Below are 19819 nucleotides of genomic sequence, written 5' to 3'. Positions count from 1 at the left end.
CATGATGTGTAGACCTAATCTTCTATATGTTAAGTATAAAACATCCACCTTACTAAACATAATGACACACATTTACACACTTGGGATGATACAAAAATACTTATTGCACTGATTCCTTCTACACTGTATGAAGACCACTTGAAATCACTTAATGCCTCTGAATCTGTGAATTTAATATTATCTATTTATTTCTTCCTTATTGTATAGTTTTTAGAGTAAGCAAATAAACTCACAGATGAGAACAATTTGAAAATTTAAATGAGATAAACCATGTTAAAATCATAGACAGTAGGGCAGCACCTGTGGCTCAGTGAGCAGGGTGCAGGCCCCATATACCGAGGGTGGTGGGTTCAAACCACGGTACTCTACCGAGGGCCATAAAGTGAAACTCTGTCTCTACAAAAAAAAAAAAAAAAAAAATCATAGACAGTAGAACCTCCATAGTTGGCCACCTGTGTACATTGATCACCTCCTAAAGGTGACCTAATTCTCACTGACCAAACATGCACTTATGTGTACATATCAGCACAGTAGGCCTAGTTCTTTATGTTGACCATCTCTGTATGTTGACCAGCTTGTTAGAGTCCATCGGGTAGTCAACTTACAGAGGTCCTACTATAGTTTTGTATTATCATAGTTGGAATCTGAGTTGCCAGAGTGGAAAAGCCTCAGGAATTGTCTACTCACACCCCCTCATACGGATTAGAAAGCTGAGCCCCTGCAAAGGAAAAGCAGCGTGCTATGGGTGGCAGACCTAGCCAACAGAGGGGCCTGTCCCCTGCTCTTTGTGTCCTTTGCTGGCTCCTCAGCCTCACAGAATGCCAAACACTAGAGTGGATGCCTGAAGCGGCCCAGATCTCCTCTCATCTCTGCACACTCTCAAGGTGATTTTATCCACCCTAAGTCCTAAATGCCTCCCTGGCTCCATCTCCCACCATTCTCCCCAGTGTTCACAACATGGCAGCAGCACTTGCCGTCTTAGCCACATGAAAGCCTTGGACAGGTTGTTTCTCTTCCCTGAGGTGGGATTGAGAAAGGACTCAGCCCAGACATGACTTCTCCCGAGAGGCCCCCATGTACCTGAATCCCCCCATCAGAGCAAGTACATCTCCAGCGTCTGGGTCCATGACAGCATTATTCAGCAGACCATTTCCAGACCCAGTTCAAGGCCCAATATGTGGTAGATACTCAATAAACAGATGCTGCGTTGACTGGAATTCAAAGAACTATATTTTAAAAAATTGTCCTATGGTTTGTAATATATTGCCAAAAAGAAGAAAATGCAACAGACAGGAAAACACCTTCCTACTCTGGCAAAACGATGCTAGGGCACCCACTGCAAGGACAGGTTGGTATGGAAGGGCCACCCCATCCTGCTGCAGACTTCACCAAGTGAAAGCAACGTCTTTTAAGAAGTCCTGCTCTCACCCATAGGCAGGGAACTTGGCCCTCCCCCAAGTCCATGGCTTCCCTGAAACGCTCTCCCATGGAGCCTTTACGCTTCCCATCCCACCTCACTTGAGGCTCAGAGGAGGCTTAATGTTCTGTGGGCTACCTTTGCCATTCCTAGACTGTTACTTATTTATCGTTAAAAATAAACACAAACAAAATTAACTCCCTCCCTTCTCTGTTTCCTGCCCTCTGTGTCACTGCTGTCTTCCCCCTTTCCAGCCAAGGAACCTTTTGACACCTGGTTCATGGACACGCCACTTCAGTGAAACTTTAGGGTCCACCTGAAAGACCCTAGGGTTCCTGCGGAGTCTATCCTCAAAGTTTCTTTATTTCCTCAATAACAAAAGAATGTTTTCCTTTTCTAGAAAATGTCTGCTCATGCCTAGATAAGCCAAACTCTGAAATCTTACCCTCCGGAGGGCTATTCCTTGACTTTAGCTTCTTCTTACTATTCTTCCACTGCCAGGAGCCCACCCCACCCCCACCCCCAAGCTGACCCCCTCATTCATTTTTGGCCCTCTGCCTCTCTTTCAGGCTTGTCTCAGAGCCCTCCTGCACCCAGCCCCAAATTCACGGAGTGTTACCTCGTACTCTCTCTAGCCAGAAAGCTCCTTGTCGTCATCCCCTGTCCTGCTTCCTCCCACCCAGATCATCTCAAACCTGCCTTCATCCAATCACAGGCTTCCTTTGCTTCTGTACCTGGCTGCTAAGCTTGTCTGGTCAAAATCACCCAACAGCCAGGCTGGTGCCAATGCAAAGGGGTGGTCTCTACCCTTGGCTGGCTGAGTCTCAGCAATTCCTTTCCCTGTCCTGCAGGGGCCTCCTGTTTCCACTGTTCACATCCCCACCCTTCTCAGTCCCTTTACCCAGGGTCCTCCTTGTTTGAATCCCCCCTCCTTTCCAGTTCTCCTAGTCACACAAAGATCCCACTTGCTATTTACAGATGCTTTTGTGAAAAAGTAAGAGCACTAAGGAGCAGAATAAAATGAACAAATTAACATGCTTTTTCACACAGAGTTAGCTTTAATAAAAGAACAAATGGAAAAGTTTTTAATCAACTGACTGTATTATCTAAACTAACATCTCCGTTTTTCCACCATTCCCGGAAGCCTTCCTTCTCAGCAGAGTGGGTATCTCTCTCCTTCAGGGCCTCCGCGGGCTTTGTTCCCTCTCTCCCTTTTCCCCTCTCCTAAACTCCCTTGTCCATGAGCTTAAAGGGAAGCCAAGGAGCCTGCTACAACTGATTAATCACAGTGACTAGTTCTGAAAGGCCCTGGGGCTCACGGGAGGGGTGGGGACAAGGAGAGAAAGGCAGAGGCCGCGCTGTGGGTGCTCTCTCTTACCGCATGACAAAATTTGCTTCATCTATTTGACGGCCACAGCCACTCTTCTTCAGAATCCCACCATTTCCCACCACCGCACATTTCTTCAATGGCAGCTGGAAGGGGGTTGCCTAGCAACAGAAAACAAGGCGGGTTTTCACTGCAAAGAACACACAACCTCACAAAATCATTGTTTACAGCCCTTTGGAGAAATCTGACTGAAGGCTGGGCCGCGGGAGAAAGAGCATGTGAAAAGAAAGATGCCAAGAAGTTGTTAAGGAACATGCTACCCTCTTTCTTTGAAATGAAAACAGCAAAACAAACAAACAAAAAAAAAAACCTGCCTGAAAGTGTATTTAAATAAATAACAATATTTTTTTTTCTGTCTCCAATTTGCTGTACATGTAATAGAGGGTGTTTGCTAAGGAAAATAGAAAAATCCAAACTAAACATAGGATTATTTTTAAAGGTATTAAGCTGGGAACAAACTCAAATGAATTCTATTCCTTATGTGACTGCCATTTCATTCATTCACAGGATCAGCCATTCATTCAACAAACGTTTCTGAGCATTTCCTATGCTAGTTGCTGGGGAGCAATCCAAGGATGCAGAAGTCACGGGCCTCAGCATTCACAATTTGAGACAGGAGGAGAAAAAGGGCTGAGGAGAGTGTGAACCTATATACTTAGGTAACAAACCCTAATATAAGGCTGAGGTTGCTGTACAAGAAATACACACTAAGAGCTATGGGGCACCTCCCTGAGGAACAAAAAAGCATCTTCTTCCAAGCCAACACAGATGGGGAAAGCTCTCTCACTTGAGATGACTCTTAAAAAATAAGTATGATCTTCCCAGGCAGAGAAAGCAACGTAAAAAAAGACACTAGAAGTATTTACGGAGAGCAAGCCCTGTGTCTGTGAGCAAATAAACACCCTGGGTGGGTCTGTCTAGAACTTAAGAGGCACTAAAGGACAAATGACCAATGTGGAACCAGACAGCAAGCGATAACTTGCTTTCTGCAGTCACTGACCTGGTCCGCACAGAAAATATTCAGCAGATCTGAGTGTGTCCTGAAGTGCTATTTATAGCACCTGGGGATACAGAAACCCAGCAATAGTCCCTGAAAGGCAAATGAGTCATTTGGCCACTTCTAGTTGGGTCAGCAAGAAGTATCAAGTGCAGAATCTCCTGCTTGCTAAAAGGACGCAGACCAGTTGGGATTCTTTGGGGGAAGACCTTCCACACACATAACTGGCACCAAAAATAACTAGACTGATGCTAAGTAGGCCACCTGGATGGACCTCAAACAAATAATAAAGACTATACCAGAAGAATAGAAAAGGTACATAAGTACACACTGGAAGGGCCTCATATGGCAGGAAGTAATTAAACAAGAAAAGCAAAATTACAGGAGTCTCTGTGTTCACTGGTAGCTGAGATGGGCACTTTATGCAGCAGAAAGGATTTTATGTCCCTGATGTCTAGTTTGTCAAAAGAACAGCCATAACTAGCAAATACCACTGATAGAGATACATTAAAGTGTGACATCTTCTCATTTGCCCACAGAGAGGTATGAACCCCCTGCATTAGTCCAACAAACTCAAGAGCGAGGGACAGGCAATGAACTGCCCTTTAACACATTCCGAGAGGACACTTTGGGTTCAACACCAGAAAGCCATTCGTTAGATCTGTAATTTGTCAGATGAAGGTTTAAGTATTTACAATTCAAGTTAGCTCTTCATTTTTTCCCCAAGTATTTACTAAGCACATGTTACGCATCAGGTCCTGGGTGACAGGGACATAAATAAAAACCCCATTCCCACAGAGATTCTATTCTAATGGGGGAAAGAGATGAACAAAGAAAAATGAGTAAAATGAACAGTATGTCAAATGGTGACAGGGGCTCTGGAAAGAAAGAAAGCATTGGCATAGAAGGATTAGGAGATGCTTTTGGAGAGGGATTGCAATTTAAATAGGGTAATCAGAAAAGGACTCAAGAGGCATGTGAGCAAATTCCTACAGGAGATGAGGTAGTGAGCCACACAGAGCTCTGTGGGAACCGCCGGTCCAAAGACCCCCAGAAGGGAACACTCCAGGGTCGGACAAGGGAGAGCAAAGGGCCCACTGTGTCTGGAGATGAAGATGCAAAGGACAGAGATGGAGGAGAGAAGATTAGAGCCAGCTGGTGGGAGGTCGGGGAATAAATTCTGTTGGACCTCACAGGGCATTGTAAAGACTCGTTTTTATTCTAAGATGAGAATCAAGTCAACATAGGGTAGGCAAAGGAGTGACATCAGGACGTATTTTAGAGCAATTACTGTGTTGTTGTGTGAACAGGCTGTAGGATGTATGGACAGAAAAGGCCAGTTAGGAATCTCCTGTTACAACCCAGGCAGGAGGTTTTGGTGACCTGGACTGGGATGATAGTAATAGGAGTAGAGAAAAGTAGCCAAATTTGAAGATACTCCTGAGAAAGACCTGACCACTTACTGATGCAATGAAAACAGGTTAAGAGAAAAAGAGAAGAATTGAGGATGATGCCAAGAGTTTTGGCGTGAAGAGCTGTGAAGATGAACTGGCCAGTCACTGAGATGTGGAAGACACAGGTGAGGCATGTTTGGGGAAGAATATAGAAGGCTTTTTTTGTTTGGTTGGTTTTTTGCAACAGGGTCTTCCTTTGTTGCACATGCAGTGGTGCGATCCTAGCTCACTACATCCTCGAACCCCTGGGCTCAACAATCCTCCTGCCTCAGCCTCCCAAGTAGCTGGGACTACATACAGGGGCATGCCACCACACTAAGCTAATTTTTCTGTTTTTTTCTAGAGATGGGGTCTTGCTCTTGCCCAGACTGGTCATGAACCCCTGGGCTCAAGTGATCCTCCCTCTTCACAAAGTGTAAGGATTACAGGGGTGAACCACCATACCTGGCCTGGAGCTCTTAGATATGCCAAGTAGATGATGCCTATTAGACAATAAATTGGCAATGGAATATCTTAGTCTGCAGTCAGGGAAATGGTCTTCCCTGGAGACATACAGTTGAGAGTGATCAGCTTAAGTATTCAAAGCTGGGAAACTAGATGGTGAATGAGTACACACAGAAAACAGAAGAGGTCTAAGAAAGAGCCAAGTTTGTTTTTTAAGTGTCTCAAGAAAGAAGGAAAAAAATTGCATCAAATGTTACCAATAAATTAAATGAGATAACAGTGAAAATTGCCAATGGACTCAGCAACACACAGGTCACTAGTGAACTTAACCGAGATAGATTTGGGGAAGTAGTAAGGACAAAAACCTGAGTTCAGTGGACTATACATGGCATATTTGCATAGCTATTTGGATACGGTTTATTTGAAAAGTATAAGTTTATTGATCCTCAATTTATGTTTAGTTTGCTTTATAAAAGCCAACTTAAAACTCTCTTCCTTGTTGTTAAAGAGAAGTTCTTAAATGAACCCACTGTACTGGCAATTCCAGATTTTCTAGCAAGAATCTGGGAACACAACAAACAGATCTGGGAAGCAGAAGCAGCAAAAATATAGACCTGGACTCCAAAGTTGCCTCCCATCTTCCAAATTGTGGAACTACAGGATTATGGGGAGGCTGGCAAACTCCTCTGTGTTCTGCTTCCCACCTTTAAAGGAGGGTAAGATGGCACAGGCTTATGTAAGTTTATATGAGATCACCTATGCCAAGCTTCTCACTCGGCCACTGGCGTGGGGGCATATTCATCTTTCTTCCCTTTTTTCATTTCCTTCCTCCTACCAGCAGAGTTCATTGACTTGTTCAAGCCATGAAATGATTAGATTTCATGGTTCTTGTGGAACATGGTAAAAGAGTGATTTATCTAATTCCATCTTAACAATCAGGAATAATTTTAATAGCAGAAAATTTAACTATGATATCTATGCACTATTAAAAGACCCCCCCCCAGAAGCCCTCAAACGAAAGCCTAGGAATTACAAACAATGCCCTCTCTGACTTCTTTCTAATAAAAATTTCTTGCTCCTTTTGGATTTTGTCATCTGCTAGCCCTCACAGAGCAATTTCATTTCATTTCAATAAATATTTCTCGAATGCCTGAGTGCATTCTCTGAGCTTTGATAAATACATCAGTGAACAGTAACAGCGCATCAAAGCTTTATAGGAGAAATAATTCATTGAGAAAATACTATGGATTTTTTTAAGCAATTGAGATAATACTCTCATTATCCTATTTTAGACCCAGAATATCTCAACTTGCCAATGGTCAATGCTTTCCAGAATGACATATGAACAAGGCATTCATTCACCTTTTGGCGGGCATACTACCTAGAAAGAACTTCGGTCATCCCTTGTCACAGGAGTACTGTGATTTTAACAGAGAGTATTTTTATTGAGGGTTTGCATGCTATCTTTTCAAATGCATAACTCTGTCCCATGCAAGAAAATGTCTACTTGACCTGAGAATCCAGTATACTATAACGTTCTTGCTAACTTTAAAGAACATACTCAAATGAAAGGATAGATTCCTCGCTAAGGAATTAACTATAGTGATGAGCCCAAAGTTTTTTAGTTCTTGTTCAGCCACTCATAAATTTCATCCTATGAATCTTTATCCAAAATTTTTCACCTATAACTGTTCCATCTGTTAATAGCCATTCTCTTAATGATCATATTCTATTAAGCAGCTGGATTTAGATCTGATTTGCCAGATCCCTCAACCTCTCAGGGCCTCACTGGAAAGCAGCCAAGATTGTAACAACCTCCTCTACCTCTCAGGATGATCATGAGAATTAAAATAAGGGTAAGCACTGAACATCATCAGGAAACTCTTAAGTCCCATATAAATATATTATTATTATATACTAGCAACATTAAATTCCCTATGGGGGGAAATTATCATTATTCTGATAGACCACTATAAAATGCTGTCTCTCTTTATGTAAACTATTTCCAGTTTCAAAGATTTGTATAGACTTTGGACAAAATATATGTGTTAGGTCACTGATCCTTTGTGTGTATATCTACAACTTCTATCAACCCATGAGTTTTAAAATGTACATTTTTGTAGGAATCATTACAAGTGTCATATCTTTTTTGTTCAACACTCTATATCCCTAAGCATAAATCAGATGATTAACAATTTGTTCTATAAATAATTTAGTGAGCAAATTTTCATCAAGCAACTATTTGTCGAGCACCCATCATGGGCCGGAAGCCATCATAGACGGTAGGAGTGTGATGGTGCATAAAATAGACAAATATCTACTCACGGAGCTTACATTCTAATCAGAAAAAGAAAATGTAGAAAATGCGCCATAAGACTAGGAAAAATCTCGCTAAGGAAGTGAAATTTAAGCCAACAAATGAAGTTTTTAGGCATTAAGAAAAGCAGTTGAGATTTCTGATCTATTAGATAATCTTAGGAAGCTTTTACAAAAGCCAACCAAAGCCATGCCAAGTTTGATGGCATGCATGAGAGTAAAGAGATGTGCTATAGAGATGTGTAGAAGACTTTTTCCAAAACAGACCAAAAATGCCAACTGTGAAAATATTCCCAGCTGACAAGATGACTTTTGAAAGAACATTATGAAAATCTAAAATAAACCTTATTTTTTGTGCCATATGTAAATAGTACTAGAGCATCCCCAAATGGTTTTCCTAATTAAATGACAAAAGCATTTGTTTACTAGAGTCATTTCCAAAGTCAGAAAGAAGACTCACCTCTTCCTCCCCTTAATGTGTGATCCACAGGAGGACCAGGGAGCTGGGACTCCACCCCTACCCAGAACAGCAGAGCCAGCACTGACCTTGGCTGCTAGCACAAAGAGGCCTGCTACCTACTCATCTTCCATCCACAGACATAATCAGATGTCTTGAATGATAATTGCATTACCTCTACAAGCACCTGAGTTAACCACCATAAACCACTAATTGTTGTGCCATTTGAGCTAATCTTGGAGGGAAGGTAGGAAGTACAAGGAGGAAAAGAAAAATGTAAACCACTTAGTTGGCAGAAGACTGGATTGAACAGCACTATGGTAAGTATTTTCACAGGAATACACACTTTTTTTTTTTTTTTTTTGAGACAGAGTCTTACTCTGTTACATGGATAAGAGTCCTGCAGCGTCATAGCTCACAGTAATCTCAAACTCTTGGGCTTGAGCAATCCTCTTGCCTCAGCCTCCCAAAGTAGCTGGGACTACAGGTGCCCGCCACAATATCCAGCTATTTTTAGAGATGGAGTCTCACTCTTGCTCAGGCTGGTCTCAAACTCCTGAGCTCAAACAATCCACATGCCTTGGCCTCCCAGAGTGCTAGGATTACAGGCGTGAGCCACTGTGCCCGGCCACAACATTTTATTAAGAGCACCTCTGGGCCAGGCACAGTGGCTCTCACTTGTACATACTCCCAGCACTTTGGCAGGTGGAGGAGGGAGATAGCTTTAGGCCAAGAGTTTGAGGCTTCAGTGAGCTATGATTGCACACTGGCCCCAGCATGGGTGACAGTGAGAACTTGTCTCAAAATAAAAGAGAAAAAGAACACCTCTGCTTACAAATTAAGTTATAATAGTTTTTTTAAAGAGGCAACTCTTTAAGATATCAGCATCATGCATTGATGTAAAAGCAGAGTCTAAGAATAAAAATCATTCCATGGAACCACTAAAGCATGGGACAAAAGATTGGGGGCCATCTGCAATGTCCCTACATCCACATTATTAAAAATAACCTTCAATTTAGGTTTCTTGAACTCTTTTGGGTTCCTTTTTGCAACCCCAAATTTCAGAATACCCATAGCAACCCATCAGGATCTATCAATGGAGTTCTGTCTGAACTGACCTAAGCCCTGAACAGAATTAAAAAGGTTCTGAGGCTTCAGGGTGTAATCAGATTAATCAGACCAATTAAATATCTCTAATTTCAACAATTAAGCAACTCATCAATCTTTTTAAAGTGCTCTTGCTTCTGAATGTGGCCAAAGAAGACTCTATGGTATAAGATCATTATTATTATTATAACTCTTACCATACGTCACTGCTTCCATGCAAGTTTCTCAGAGGCACTGGATAATCGGTTCACCTACTTTGCTTTCACTTCTTCTTCCTCTAGCTCAGTGGTTCTCAACCTTCCTAATGCCGCAATGTATTTTCATTGTTAAAAAGGGGTTGAGACCCACAAAGAACCACTGCTCTAGCTCCCTTCTACCACTCCCGAGTTCCTCTTGCACTGAAAGCCTATATTTGTTGCTTTGTTGCTTTTATGTTAGGAGAATGACAAAATTATTTAGGAGTAAATACAGTTTTAGAACTTTGAAATACTAAGGCGACCGTAACTGAGTTTTGGGATTCTGTTACATGTGTAAATTGAAGTGATATTCTTTTAAAAGGACACTCATGTGCCTACCTGATAACACAAAGGAAAATTAGGTTTTTGTGGGATTTTTATGTTGGTGGTGGTGGTAGTGGGGTTGTGTGCTGGTTGGTTGGTTGTGTGTTTCTTTGCCCTAGTACTTGCCTCCAAAATCTTTCCTCTTTGATTGGAAGAGGGAGCACACATTCTCTGTCGTGGAGTTGTGTTTTAGAGCCAGAAACATTATCCAACCACTTGGTATTTAGAAAAGTGATAAGTGCCACAATTAAAAGTCAACGTGAGTGTTCAATGTGGGTCTAAATCATATTGGAAAAGCAGATTTTGCTTTGCAAGTCTTCAGAGTGGTCTGAAAGGCTGTCACACTGCTCCACCTGCCATTAGTCACTATACCAAAGCACGTTTGCCCTTTTTAATGAAAATCTCAAGGTTTTGTCCCCAAGAACATCAACTCCCACATGTAATGGCACTCTAACCCATTCATTCCTATGTACCCTCACCCACTATCCACGTGGACTCCCACACATAATTACGCTTCACCCACACACATAATTTAATTTCTTGCCCATATGTTAATTATGTCCTCAACTTCGGCATCTAAATACACACCCCTGCCTCACATCTAATTATAGCGCCCCTCTTATGAATGTAATTACATCACTGAGCCACCCACCTAATTATGCCCTCCTTGACATATTAAATTGCACTGCCCTGCTGAAGGACCTAATTACATTCTAACCAGCACACCAATTAAGCCCCCAACCCTCCACCAATACCCCTCAGATGCACATCTCTTTATCCTGGTATCCCAGTTGCTTTATTACTTCAGCTAAGGATTGGCACCTTCCCACATGCGAATTCCCAGCAAGCATGGTGCCCAGCTAAACAGGCAAAATAATGATAAGAGGCAGCTGAATCAAAAGCAGCTTCAGTCCTTTCCAGTAAGTAAGCTAACGTGCATTTGCTTTCTCAGGCATTGAACTAGCCCCTTGGAAGTCCAAATTAAAATTTCAGCTGATTTCTTATTTAGCATGTGTAAGCATTTTTATGATGAAAATATCTAGTAATTAGTTCATTTATTTCACAGGAAAAAATACTTCTCATTACAGACATTTAATTCCTAAACCCTTAAAAATACATTATGCAACACTTTCCCTGAGGACATATATTTATAAGTGCTAATTATAGAATATTTGCAGATCCCTACATTCAAGGGCATTTAACTGTTCTTCAATTATACAAAAACAAATTTCCAGAAAGCTGCTGCTCAGGTTTATAGTCCCCATTCTGCTAATAACATTAGCATCATTATGCTTTCTACACAGGATGTCTCTTTGCGGAGACTGAATGATATGAATATATTGGCTACTATTTGCCTGTTAAATTTTCTTACCCAATCCATTATAAAAATAACACTTCAGCATTCTGAGTAATATTTTGTGTGTTTCACATATGAACTGTTATTCTGGATACAATCCCACATAGCATCTTGTGACTCATTCCGCATATTTATGAAGCACTTCACAATCAATTCCCTATTACAGCGAAACTTTTATAAGTTCCCACCTAAGGGATTGTAACAAACTGGTCAACATACAGAGGAAGTCAACATAAGGAACTAGGCCTGCTGTACCGATACGTATATGTGGTGCATGTCCAATCTATGACAATTAGGTCAACTTAAGGAGGTGGTCAGTGTAGGGAAAGGGTTAACTATGGAGGTTCTCCTATAATGGGAATTTGTTACTGGTGTCTGTTTCTGACCCAAGAATGCCAAAGCAGTGACAAAGGCTGTGCCTATACTTTAGGACAGAGGTTGGGCACATTTCAAAAGTCCTCAAGACTGTTGATGTTGTTTTCTTTTGACACAGTGGAAAGGAAAGGGAATATATAGAACGCTCCCAACACCACCAAGGCAGTGGCCAATCACTAGTGCAGCAGAAGATGAAAGCAGCGGAAGCAGGGACTCAATGTCATGCCATCGTCAGACCTCGTATGGGCATTCCCTGAGTTACAAGCATCTGACTTGCATACAACTAGCACTTACAAACAGAGGCTGTGACAGTAAGTCCCTGAGTTACAGACGTCCGACCGGTGTTCCACTCACACTTCTGAAAGGAGGCTATTGCAAGTAGTAGGTAAATGTACCTGTTCCAACTTACATGCAAATTTAACTTAAGAACAAATCTACAGACCCTATCTCATCATACCTTGGGGACCGCCTGCATTTGCAATTATCTCATTGCAAATACCATTGAAAGACTCTTTTTCTCTAACTACAGAAAGCACATCTTCCTAGTCACCCTGTAACCTTTTAGAATCTAGCGCACAGGAATTGCAACATCGAATGGCTATACGATTCCCACAAGTAATAACATAAATGAGCAGAAAGAAGGCAATAATGCTGTAGATTGTGGCAAACAAAGGGTGCATGATCAAAGCAACAGGATCAGAAACTGCTCATACCCCATGGATTGGTATGGGACCCAGGGTTGCCTAATATTCTGATTTCTCTTTTTCTTAAATTACACTAAAAATCCAGACTTTAATGAGAAATCTCCTAGTTTTTAAATGTTGGCATATAGTTCAAATGACTTTTTTAGAGAGTGAAGGCTTTGAAGACCATATTTGGGTTGCTCATAGCCAGTTTACATAACCTACTCTGGACCCAGGCAGAAGTCTAGTAGAGTTCTTAGATTTATCCAAAGAGTCCATGGTTAGAGACAAGTGTAAATCTTAAATTATTAAGAAAGATGTAGGAAAACACACGTTTCCAGGAACTTTTATCCAAAGGTTGAGATAGACTCCCTTTGCCAGGCTCAAATAAAAGAATAGATTCTTTTATAAGACAGTTAGTGAAAAATTCAGGATTCTAAGTGACAAAGAGAAGTCCAAAGGGCTTTTGCAAAGTCTCCATAATTTCTATTCAAAATAACATTAAGTAATATTCAGATATTACCCATAGCAGTTCCTCAGCTTCTTATCCTAAACAGTTGTTTGTTTGCTAACCAAAATGAGATCTTCTTATCCGTACTGTTGTAATGTGCGTGTTCTTTTAACAAGATATTGTGGTTATCTCTCCATAGTGAGTTTAATATCAGCATTATATTTGACGGTATAGGTGGCTGATAACTTTGCCAATTCCTTAACATTGAATATTTTAGGTTGCTTCCTCCTTTTTCACTACGATAAACAACATTGTTGTACATGTCTTTGAATTGTGGCAGAACCCAGAAGGAAGCTGGGAAAAGTGGCAATCAGCCCACCCCATTCTCTCCTCTGGCATGGACAAAAAAGGCTGCTTAATTTTGTGTAAAGCACAACCTTAGAAAAGCCCCTTCAAGATGTCCTTGTAATATGCTCACTATCACTAGACCATTTAACATAGAATTCCACCTGCTTTTACTGACCTGAGCCACATAACCTTGAGCACTCATTAAGTTATTTCCTTAAGGTATATCTTTAAATGTGGAATTACTAGATCAGATGATAAACAGATATTTAAGACTTTTGATACACTTAACGCTGTTTAATTACTTGCCAGAAAAACTATACCAAGTTCATGGGTACCAGAGTGCCTGAGAGCCCCTACATGTCAATTTCCTCATCTGGCGTCCTTAAAACAATTTAGGGCACATCAATAGTTATTAGCAATGAGTAGTTATTCATCCATTTCCATAAGAAAAACACTATGGGGATCTCCTTATATACTATTACGGATATTTCAGACATGCCAGAGGAGAGACTTAATTGTGTTATAATCGTTTTATGGCATATTACTTAACCTGAGAGGGAAGAGTCAGTGCATTTAACAATGTGCATATCAATTTTGGCTTCCACAGTTTTAATAATGACTTGAAATAACAGCTTGGAATAAGTGTCTAGCTGGGAAAACCTAAGCAGGTCACTTGACATCCCTCAGTCTCAATTTCTACATGTTAAGTAGAGAGTAATATGAGCTTCCTATGTTGGGATTATCAGACAATGTATGTAAAACATTTAGCAAAGAGCCTAGCGCACAGGTAGCTCTCAACATTCCATAGTTGTAGAGTGTTCTCGCAAAACCCATGCCAAAGGATTCAGATTATGTTTCTGAAATTACAGAAACGTAATTAACCTATTCTTTGGCAGGTTTTCTCTAATGTATTTGGTTCTTATTAATATTTCCTAGACATTTACCTAAAATTTTACAGTTAAGGGGAGTGAGATAATTTATCTATATAAACTTATCTATTAAAATTTAAAATAAAAATACTGAATGCAAAAATACATTCACTTTAATTTTTCCTCTGAATAAGTATACTTCAGTTAAAGAACTTCTGTAGGAGTTGTGTACAGGTTATATCCATTGCTTTATTTGTATACATGGCCACAGAGTCATAATTAGTAAACAAAAACACTTGAAACTTCATGAAAATAAGTCTTTTCGCTCCCTATTTATTTGGACATATTCACTAGTATCCACTCTTCATTGCCACCCTCTCTCTCTCTTGCAATCATGGCAGCCTTCCACAGGAGGCAGCATCGTTTCTTATTTCTGCATTTCCCATAAACACACAGATTTACTTATTCCGTCCAGTAAGAGCCTCTAGAAAATGAGACTTTGGTTGTTTTGCCGGCGTGGCTCTGATGAACCTTTTGGCTCACATATCCTTTAACTGGCTTAATGAGAAAAAAATTCTGCTTTAACAGGATGATTTTTGAGGCTGGAATAATTTTCTTTTTAAACATAATGCCAAGCCCACAAGAAACTGGCAATACGAAGTTCAAGGTTGGCTAATGTCATCCTCAGTACTTCTCAAGCACATCTTACTTAAAAAATCACCACAGAGACAGAACAATAACATATATAAGCTATATTTCTACAGGCAACAGATCTAAATGATTCCTTAGTCATCTTCTGAGTGCCCAGATCATAGAAATAACACCAAAGTCATGAAGAAAACAATGGTTACTCACATAAATTACAGTATCAGAGTTTCCTGCCACTTCCAAGGTGACTTTGAGATAGGTACTAACCCTTTCCCGGCCTCGGCTTCCTCATCCATGAGGTAGAGTAAGGGGAAACATAAGAAACTACCTGAATGGAATTATTGAAGGGATTAAATAAAATGATAATTATGAAAAGCGCCATGCCTAGAACTTGGAAATCGCTCTGTCATGTTAGCTTTTAATAGCTTTAAACTGTAAGAGCTCCAATAACCATATTGCTCTGGTATCTTCCCTGCTTCGTGGAGTTTTTCAGCACCCTCTTCCCCACGCTGGCCTCTCCACGCCCTGCTGTCTGCGCCTCTTCTGTCCTCACAGCTTCTCTCGACCACGTGACAAAGTGAAAGGAGGTTTCTGCACATCGAAATTCCCACAGTACGAAAAAAATGTGTTTCCTTCAGATACCTTCTCTTTAAAGACACTACCTAATCTATGACATTTTATTACCAACTATTTTTATTCATACAATAATATTTTTCCTTTTTCTCTCAAGGTTTCCTGGCTTTCACTTCATCCACCTCAAGTCTTATAAATCCTTACTGCTAAATCCTTATTTCCCTAAGCTCAATTCTTCAGCTTCTAAATCCTTTCTTGCCTGTATTTGTTCATGCAATAAAAGGTCAGCAATGAAATTATAAAATGCTTTAAGAAGTTAATAATTGTGATTTACTTTTTAATCAATAATTTTGGACCTGTTACATTCTGCCTTTTAAATATTGCAGAAGACTTTGCCACTTCTTTTACAAGGCCATCTCCTCGAAATGAGAATATAATCTAAATAAAGAGGTCCTCAGGGATTACTTAATTGATGTCCTTTACTAATTTCAATAAAGTCACAAAGTTTTCGAGCAAAAAAATGATTGCTCTAACTGCCCTGACTACACACTCAGTGTCTTCATCCTGGCTGAAACATTTTTTTTTTGTCTAGAGTTCCAAGGGGTTAAAAAATGATTACTGTCTCTGGCAAGAGGTTGTTTGGGAGCTATATCGACTGGCCTGTTTCCTAAACATATTGGCTCCACAGTGCTACAGAGACTAAAAAATGTTTTCTTCTAGCAGCTGAGCCAAGATAACTTAAAAACCAGCAGGGAGGCAATATGTTAGTTTCAAAGATGGTGGTACTATAATAGCCGTGATTTCAGAAGACAAATCCCACTCATTCGTTTTGTGGGAAAATTGGTACAGGAATACCTGATGGTTGGAAGACTGAAGAAAAGAAAGAGCACCGAAGTCCCCTCACGGGGCCAAGGCCAGCTTCTGGCAGGGAAGAGATGTGGAAGCCAGCTCAGCCTTTTGCTCCATCACTGCTCTCTGCCATTTCGTTCTGGAGAGCGGGAAGGCAGGGGCTGGCTGAGCTGACATCTATGACTGTGACTTTCAATCTTCAGAATAAGCAGCAGTTTCTCCATTATGGTACTTCATCAGATTGATTTCATTGCAATATCTGAGACTTATATTGATGTCTAACCACTTCAGGGTGACACAGAGCCACAGTAACAAAAGGGACTCATTATAACTGTTTGACCATCTCCATCGTCAGGTCATTCTAAGATGTCTTAAGCTGACTGCTTCCAATGTGAAGATTTTCCCCATCACTCTCTATTAATGAAGTCTGAGTCTATGGGTGTACCAGGATACACTTGGCAATTGTATATAGCAAAACCAAGCAGCTTAACACATTCATACATTCTACTAAAATTTGTTGAATGTCGGCTTGGTGCCTGTAGCACAGTAGTTATGGCGCTGGCCACATACACCAAGGCTCGTGGGTTCGAGCCCGGCCTGAGCCAGCTAAACAACAATGATAATTGCGACAAAAAAATAGCTGGGCATTGTGGCAAGTGCCTGTAGTCCCAGTTACTTGGGAGGCTGAGGCAAGAGAATTGCTTAAGCCCAAGAGTTTGAGGTTGCTGTGAGCTGTGACTCCATAGCACTCTACCTGGGGCAATATAATGAGACTCTGTCTCAAAAAAATAAAAAGTAAATAATAAATTTGTTGAACGTCTACAACGTCCCAGGCACTATGCTAAGAACTGAGATACCATAGCTCTTTATCACCCAGAATTAAACACTATCCTTGGGAGCTTCCCAGCTAGTGTGAGAAAGAACCCACAATCTAATACTTATACAAATGAACATAAAGTTGTAAGTGCGAGGTACCTAGTGCCATGAGGAAGATCCCCTAAGAAAATGATGCTCACACAGGATGCAAGTAATAAACAAAAGTTAACTAGGTAAGAGAAGCCAAGTGTCATCCAGGAAGAACAGTGTGTTGAAAAGTTCTATAGATGGGGAGCACAGTGTTTATGGGGAACTAAAAGAAGGCCAGTCAGGCTAAATGTAAAGGGTGAGAGAAAACTTGTGGAAATGGAAACTGGAGCCTTAGGGAGAGGCCAGGCCTTAAGGGGTTTGTCTTTATCCTAAAATCAATGAGAAGACAATCAAGGGTTTTAAGCAAAGTGATGGCATGATCTAATTTGCATTTTAAAAAGATAACTCAGGCTACAATGTGGAAATACCCTGGGGAGGAGGCCAGATAAGGTACAAGAAGTCCAATGAGAGACTTTCATAGAATTTTAGGCAAGACGCCATTGTCACATGGAATAGGATGGTAAAGGCAAAGGTGGGAAATAAGGAGTGTATATGATAAAGAGAAAGAAATTATCTTCACAAACATCAAAATGTCCTTCAGCTTCCTGCAATAACAGCTTCTTGAGAACAGTCTTACAAGTAATAAGAATAACGAAACAAAAACAAAATAACTAAATGTCCATAACCAATATTGTGACTCAACTTTAGAGTCATATGATCTCATCTTCTCAAGATTAGGATGAAGTTGTGAGCACTCAGAGGATGACTGTAGACTGCCATCCCACCCTCCTCCCATTATCGTGAACACCCAGAACCTCTCCTTCTTCCATTGCTTTCACCACATGGAACTGATCTGGGATTACTCTAGCATGGGCCACACCTCCTTCCATAAAACTTAGGTTGATGACGTGTGGGTACAAAGGCTTTGGAAGAATAGCTATCCACTCTGTTGATCATTTAGCACATTTTCATTTACCACCTGCTATGTTATGTGCCAGGGCAGGTCTAAGTGCTGTCCCCAAGGGGCTCACAATCTGGTGAGCAGAAAGTAGGTGAAAAAAATGATTGTTACTCTATAGTGCAGGAACAGAGATTGACACAAAGTTGGTGGAAGAAGAGAACAGATTTTTGTTCAACTGTCAGGGCAGTTGAAATTTGGGAGAGACAACTGGGAAGGTTTTACACAAATCAAGAGTGGCTTTGCCAAACTTTGAAGGATAAAGCAAGAATTCATCAGAAAGACCAAGATGGGAAGGGCACTCTGGGTGGGGGAACAGAATGTACAAATGTGAAGAGGAAATGGAAAGCACAACTTGTTTGGAGAAATGCAGGTCATTTGATAATAACAGAGTATAACAGGACAAAGAAGTGGGTAGCAGTCGGTGAGTTTATATTAGCTTTATTCTCCGAGATTCTTGAAGATCTTGTGTGCCACTCTAAGAAGTCTGAACTTTATCTTATAGGTGGTAATCAGGAAGGACTGACCAGTCCATGACTGATCCCCTACAAACAGGAAATGGTAGTGGCCTTCAGTAACATTTCATAGGAACCAGCCAAAGCCCAGCATTTAAGGCCCTCAGTCTTGGTCAATACCAAAGCTTGAATCTCAGGATTCCCACTAGGCCAGGGAAAAGGCTAGCTCTTGCCCGACCATAAGTTAATGTGATGAATCCTATCTTTGTCATTCAACTATATCTGCAAAACTCTTATCCTTGTCACCAATCATGGTTTCACAGGTTCTTTACTACCACAAACACCAAGTTGATAAACCAGGCTGAAGCCAAGGTTCTGCCATATCTTAGCAACTACTATTATATCCCAGTCTCTGAATCACACAAGAGGAAGAGTTGGTGTATCCCAAATTAGACAACTGAAAATCCCAGGCATGCATCAGGGTCCCTTTCCTGAGTCTAGAATGTCTGGAATTTCATCAGTTTTAATAATAAACATCTCCTAGCTGCTGCCTGCTCTTCTCCATGAGTTTTCTCCATCAGCATGGCACCAGACGGCTTGGTGAGGGCATTGTTGGGCTATTTGCTCTTGTTTGCCTGACAGTTAGTAAGGTAGAGGATGTTTTAAGGAGGAGAGCTCAGACTAGGGAAAATTTTTCAAAAGCTCTTGAATTAGTCCAGATAACAAATGATAAACCTGCACCAGTGAGGTAAGAAAGGAAGAAATGGATTCAAAAAATATTTAAGAAATAAAACTGGATTTAGAGAGTGAAATTCAAATATAAGAGCTTGGACATCCAGCCCAAATGGCTGAGTAGATGTTGGGGTTGTTGCCTGAGACCAGAAACAGAAAAGAAGAAGCAAGAAGGAGGGGCATCAAACATAAAGAGCCTTTGCAACATTGAGGATGGTACCCACTGGGCTCAAGAGACTGGGTCTATTTTTACTCATCATTATTTCCCCAGGGACTAGGGCAGTCCCTCGCCACAATAGTAGTTGCTCAGTAAGTATTTGATGAATGAGTGCCTGAAGACTTATTTTACATGGAAACATCAAAATTTGGGGAGAGCAGAGTTATGCTGCCAACAGGACATATGCATTTAGGTAACGAGTCCTAGAAAAGTAAAAGGGAATTTCTGATGCCACGAATCCTTATTTTAAATTTAATTT

General features: G+C 40.8%; 1 protein-coding gene across 1 annotated transcript in view; it reads right to left on the bottom strand.

Annotated features, from left to right (window-relative positions):
* The window catches only part of ST8SIA1 (ST8 alpha-N-acetyl-neuraminide alpha-2,8-sialyltransferase 1), a 159985-nt gene that overhangs the window by 54999 nt on the left and 85167 nt on the right, over positions 1-19819 (bottom strand). The window contains exon 3 of the mRNA XM_053557786.1: positions 2796-2905. Within this exon, the coding sequence (XP_053413761.1) occupies positions 2796-2905 (110 nt within the window). The remainder of the gene's footprint in view (positions 1-2795; positions 2906-19819) is intronic.

Source organism: Nycticebus coucang, chromosome 12 (assembly GCF_027406575.1).
Source record: "Nycticebus coucang isolate mNycCou1 chromosome 12, mNycCou1.pri, whole genome shotgun sequence".
Lineage (NCBI taxonomy): Eukaryota > Metazoa > Chordata > Mammalia > Primates > Lorisidae > Nycticebus > Nycticebus coucang.
Note: the sequence above shows the minus strand (reverse complement) of the source record. Positions and strands in the feature narration are given on the sequence as shown.